This window comes from Lathyrus oleraceus, chromosome 6 (genome assembly GCF_024323335.1).
Source record: "Lathyrus oleraceus cultivar Zhongwan6 chromosome 6, CAAS_Psat_ZW6_1.0, whole genome shotgun sequence".
NCBI classification, from domain to species: Eukaryota; Viridiplantae; Streptophyta; class Magnoliopsida; order Fabales; family Fabaceae; genus Lathyrus; species Lathyrus oleraceus.
The window spans coordinates 417,963,358-417,967,933 of NC_066584.1; the positions used below are offsets into that span (position 1 = coordinate 417,963,358).

At 33.3% G+C, this 4,576-nt stretch overlaps 1 protein-coding gene across 2 annotated transcripts; it reads right to left on the reverse strand.

Annotated features, from left to right (window-relative positions):
- Positions 1-810: 810 nt before the first annotated feature.
- On the reverse strand, positions 811-2,537 carry LOC127096643 (ethylene-responsive transcription factor ERF110). Of its 2 annotated transcripts, none has more exons than XM_051035193.1 (2): positions 1,874-2,537; positions 811-1,634 (listed from the first exon to the last, which is right to left on the reverse strand). In XM_051035193.1, exons 1-2 carry the CDS (start codon positions 2,106-2,108, stop codon positions 856-858), a joined length of 1,014 nt encoding a protein of 337 aa, XP_050891150.1. In that variant the 5' UTR covers positions 2,109-2,537; the 3' UTR covers positions 811-855. The 2 variants fall into 2 exon arrangements, with proteins under 2 accessions (XP_050891150.1, XP_050891149.1); XM_051035192.1 differs by having other exon boundaries at positions 811-1,640; positions 1,874-2,516.
- Positions 2,538-4,576: the final 2,039 nt, after the last annotated feature.

Genomic DNA, 4,576 nt, shown 5'->3' on the forward strand with positions numbered 1-4,576 from the left:
AAATATTTATTTTATATTAGATAGTTTTCTTTAAAGCAAAACAAAAACTAATATTAATTTCTATTAAAAAAAAGCATAAATTAAGTAAAGAGTAAAAAGTATAACTGATACTAATGTCTTAAATTTTTGAAAGTAGGGTTAACTGTAATTTTATTATAATAAATAAATAAATATTATTTAATCACGATTTGACTGTAACAAATTTTTTATAAAATATATCTTCAAAGACAGTCTGATAAGTAATAATCGATCTTATAAAATAAATAAAAAGATAAGCCACATTTAATTAATGTAATTTTTTTTCATATCATATAATTGTCAACTTGAATAACTAAGATTTTGACAAAATAAAAGGGCACTTAGAATAGCTATCTCTAGAATAGGTTTAAAGTCAAAAAAAGACTTTCAAAAACTTTGATTGATTTTCTTTTTTATAAAATAAGGAGCCGAGACAAGTCCAAAACTTTAATTAATTATTCAGCTAATAATCCTAACTTTGTCCCAAACCCATTATGATTTAGACCTTAGACCATTAGATAGGTTACCTAACTTAGTTCTAAACCCCAAATTCTACTACATTTCATCATCACTCAATCTTCAATTATTTTAATCCCAATAACATAACATAAACAAATAACCAAAACTACATACCCAATTCAATGCACTCCAAATCATTCAAAATCAGGAACACAATAAAAAAAACCTTGTTTTTTTGTTGTTGTTTGCAAGTATATTAATGAAAATAAAAAATAGTATTTAAATTTGTATTAAAAATAAAATAAAGAAGTTATGTATATATAAATATAAATATAAATATAAATATAGATAAAGATATAAATATTTCATTGTATTATATCAACCAGAAGAAGGTGGTGGTGGAGGAGGATAGCCACCAGTATCTGACCATGTTGAAGGTGGTAAATGGGAGCTACCACCACCGTATCCTCCACTACGAGAGTGATCTTCCGGCTGTCGGAAGAACTCCATTTGCTGACCAGGAAACAGAGGAAGTGAAGCAGAGGATAATTGACTGGAAGGTGAAAATGTAGTTGAAGATGAAGTAGATGACAAAGAAAGCGACGGGGAAGGCGATAACATCGAAGAAGACAGATGAATCGCCGCCATTTGTGGTTCATAGAACCATTGCTCAAGTCCTTGAAAATCACCGGAGCCTTTCAGAATCTGAGAATAATGATAATAGTCTCTTAACAAATCTGAAGAGTCTTGAAATTGACCAAACGGTGGTGGTTGATGTTGTGGCTGCATTTGCGGTGGCGCAGGTGAATAATATGTTGCAGGAGAAACAGATACGGTTGAAGTCGTCGGAAAAGTTCGTTGTTGAGTCGCTGTAACATTTTCAGGGAAGTTGAGTTTCGCTCTGTTTCCTCTGAATCTTAATGCAGCTTCATCGTAAGCTCTTGCTGCAGCTTCTGCAGTGTCGAATGTTCCAAGCCATACTCTTGCTGCTTTGTGTGGATCTCGAATTTCTGCCGCCCATTTTCCCCATGGTCTCTGTCGAACTCCTCGGTATCTTCTTCTTATCTCTCCGGTTTCTTCTTCATTTGTTGACGCCGCTTCACTAGATTGTGTTGCATTGCTTGCACTTGAAGGTGTAGCTCTAGTTGGAGTTTGTTCTGTCACTATTGTAGAAATGTTACAAAATGATATATGTAGAAAAATTTCTACCAAACAAAGACATAGACAAAGACAACAACATGTTTTACTTATATAGATGTACCAGGTCCTACTAAACACAGATACACAGACACCACCAGACACAATACGTATACATCAATAATAATTTGAAAATATAAATAAATTAAACGTAATTAGAAGTGTCAGTATTGCGCTAGTGTGATGAAAGCAATTGAACCTGATGATGAGTTTTCATGTGAAGTAGGTAATCTGAAATCAGCAATGTTTCTATGAACTGTGGTGATATCTTGAAGAGAAGAAGAACCAACGGCTGCATCATTACAAACATCATCTTCACGCCCTCTTTTGTGTCCAACCCATGAACTAGAACCAGAACCAGAGCCACTAGAAGAATACATACGAGGTGAATTAGAAGAAGATACCGGAACAAAACCTGACATCATCCTATTCATAGGATAAAAACCACTTCCTTGTTGGACTTGGACCCATTCATTTTGGGCCTGGCCCAACCCATACTGCTGCAAAGTTTGCTGGTTGTTCAAACCAGTATCTTGTCTCGAAGCTTCTTCCTCTTTCTCATCTTCCTCACTCAACCTCACCAACTTTCCTGAATCCCTTTGGTTCGCCACCTTCAAACCTTGAATTTCTTCAATTACTCCTTCACATCAAATTCCGACAAAATTAAAGAACAATATCAGATAATTACAGAATCACTTTAGAACAATGATTTTGTTACACCTCTGAAAATCTTTACTAGAGTCGGTTTCCTTTTCTAAAATAGTGGAGAAAGAAAGAGAAAGAATGAAAAAGAAACAGTGATCATTTTTGAATTGAGTTGTATACCTATAAGGAGTCAAAACAAGCATTTATATAATAGTATATAATATGTGAGCTTACACACGTACCAACTTATATCGATTTTGACTGGATTTAGATTCTATCGATTAATCCAAACATGTCTTTAATAATATGTAAAAGTAAAAATAAGAGATAAGAGTTAAGCCGTAAAGAGAGATAAAGATTAGGTTGGAAATGATGATATACTTGGTGAAGTGTTCATGTTGAGTTTGTCTTTGTCAAAGCAATTTGCAATTAAAAAAGGTGAAAGAATCGTTTGAAATTGAATTAAATTAATAAACTGAAATATATAAATGTTTAGTTAAGATTAGTTCTTATAGAAAACGGAAAAGCTTGGAAGTCAAAACACGTCTCTAAGAGGAGAGGGCAAGTTCATTCATGCAGGTGATAAAGAATACTGTTTTGTTAAATATATACCAAACAGAATATAGTATAGTATTTGACCTAGTGTCTATACTATATATATATTTAAGGGCTGTGACTTGACTAGTATAAGAGAAAGGGGAGGGTAAACACATGCTGAGTTAGGCATGATCTCAACTCAGATTGTTCATCTTCTGACACACAGATATGGGAGATGTATGTACATTAATATGTTCCTGCCACAAATTCTAATATGAATTATAACCAATCTACTATGGACTAATGGACTAATATTTAAATTATCTGATTTTAGTTTAGCCTTATAAATCCTATTTTGAAAAGAGAAAAAAAATCAACTATAAACTTAAAGTTACTGTAATTAACTTTTTCTAATTTCAAAATCTGTTATAAATACATTCATTCAAATTCAACTCAAATTCAAATGCAAATGAAACTCAAATGCAAATAAAACAATTCAACATCACCCTTAGTTCATATTCAAGATTAAAACACAACAACATAAATTTTAGCTCTTAAATTGATGAAGAGTTCAGTTTTGATCGTCTTTGTCAGCACATATACAAATTGTTTCTGAGTGTTGACGTGAACAACTTTAACTACTCCACTATGAATTTGATTGTGCAGAAAATGGTATTTAATATCAATGTGCTTGCTTCTTCCATGCATCATTGGATTCTTAGCGAGACTTATGGCAGATTTGTTGTCAATCATCAATCTGATTGGTTTGGTCACCTTGAACTTTCGTTCTTGCAACAAATTCATTAGTCAAATAGCTTGACAAGCTGAAAAAGCACCAACTATATATTCGGTTTCATAGGTTGACAATGTAATTACTGGTTGCTTCTTGAACACTAAGAAATGGGAGCTCCTAGCTACATGATACTCATATCATGTAGTACTTCTACTGTCCACTATGGCACCACACAGGTCAGAGTCTAAATAGCATATCAGCTCAACATCATCTGACACTCCAAACAAAATTCCATGTCTCAGAGTCCATTTTACATACCTCAGAATTCTGACTTCAACTTGGTAATGTGACCACTTTGGCTTGCTCATTAACTTACTCATCATTCCAACTGCATAACATATTTCAAGTCTGGTGTTACAAAGATATCTCAGAGAGTCAACCAATTATTTGAGGGTTGTTGCATTTACATCCTCACAATCAACATCAGAATCCAACTTATGATTTGTCTCAGCAGGTATGACTGTTGACTTACAATTCATCGGCTTAAATCTCTTACGTAGCTCAAGTTCATACTTCAGTTGTTGCACAATGATTCCCTTTTTAGAGTGTAAGATCTCTATTTCTAGAAAATATATCATATTTCCAAGTTCATTTATATCAAAAGCATTCATCAACACCTTTTTGAACTTGTCTATCTCATAGGTACAACTCCTTGTCAGAAGTATGTCATCCACATAAATACACACCAGAATCACATTGTCATCAGAAGTATGACACACATACACGCCATAAATTTCACGTTTTTTGAATTCCATATGCTTGAAAAATGAATCAATTTTCAGATTCCAAGACCTTGGAGCTTGTTTCAGCCCGTACAAGGCTTTATGCAGCTTTGTACACCATCCCTTCTTTGTTATTTGTAACACATAAACTTATTCTTACAATGAACCATTCAAAAAAACTGACTTTACATCTAAATGTATCAGA

Bases quoted from the DNA above. Each gene is read 5' to 3' on its own strand.
- LOC127096643 (XM_051035192.1), bottom strand. From the start codon at position 2,108: ATGAATAGGATGATGTCAGGTTTTGTTCCGGTATCTTCTTCTAATTCA. The intron at 1,641-1,873 runs GTTCAATTGCTT...TTTCTACAATAG, and splicing joins ACATGAAAACTCATCATCAG to TGACAGAACAAACTCCAACT.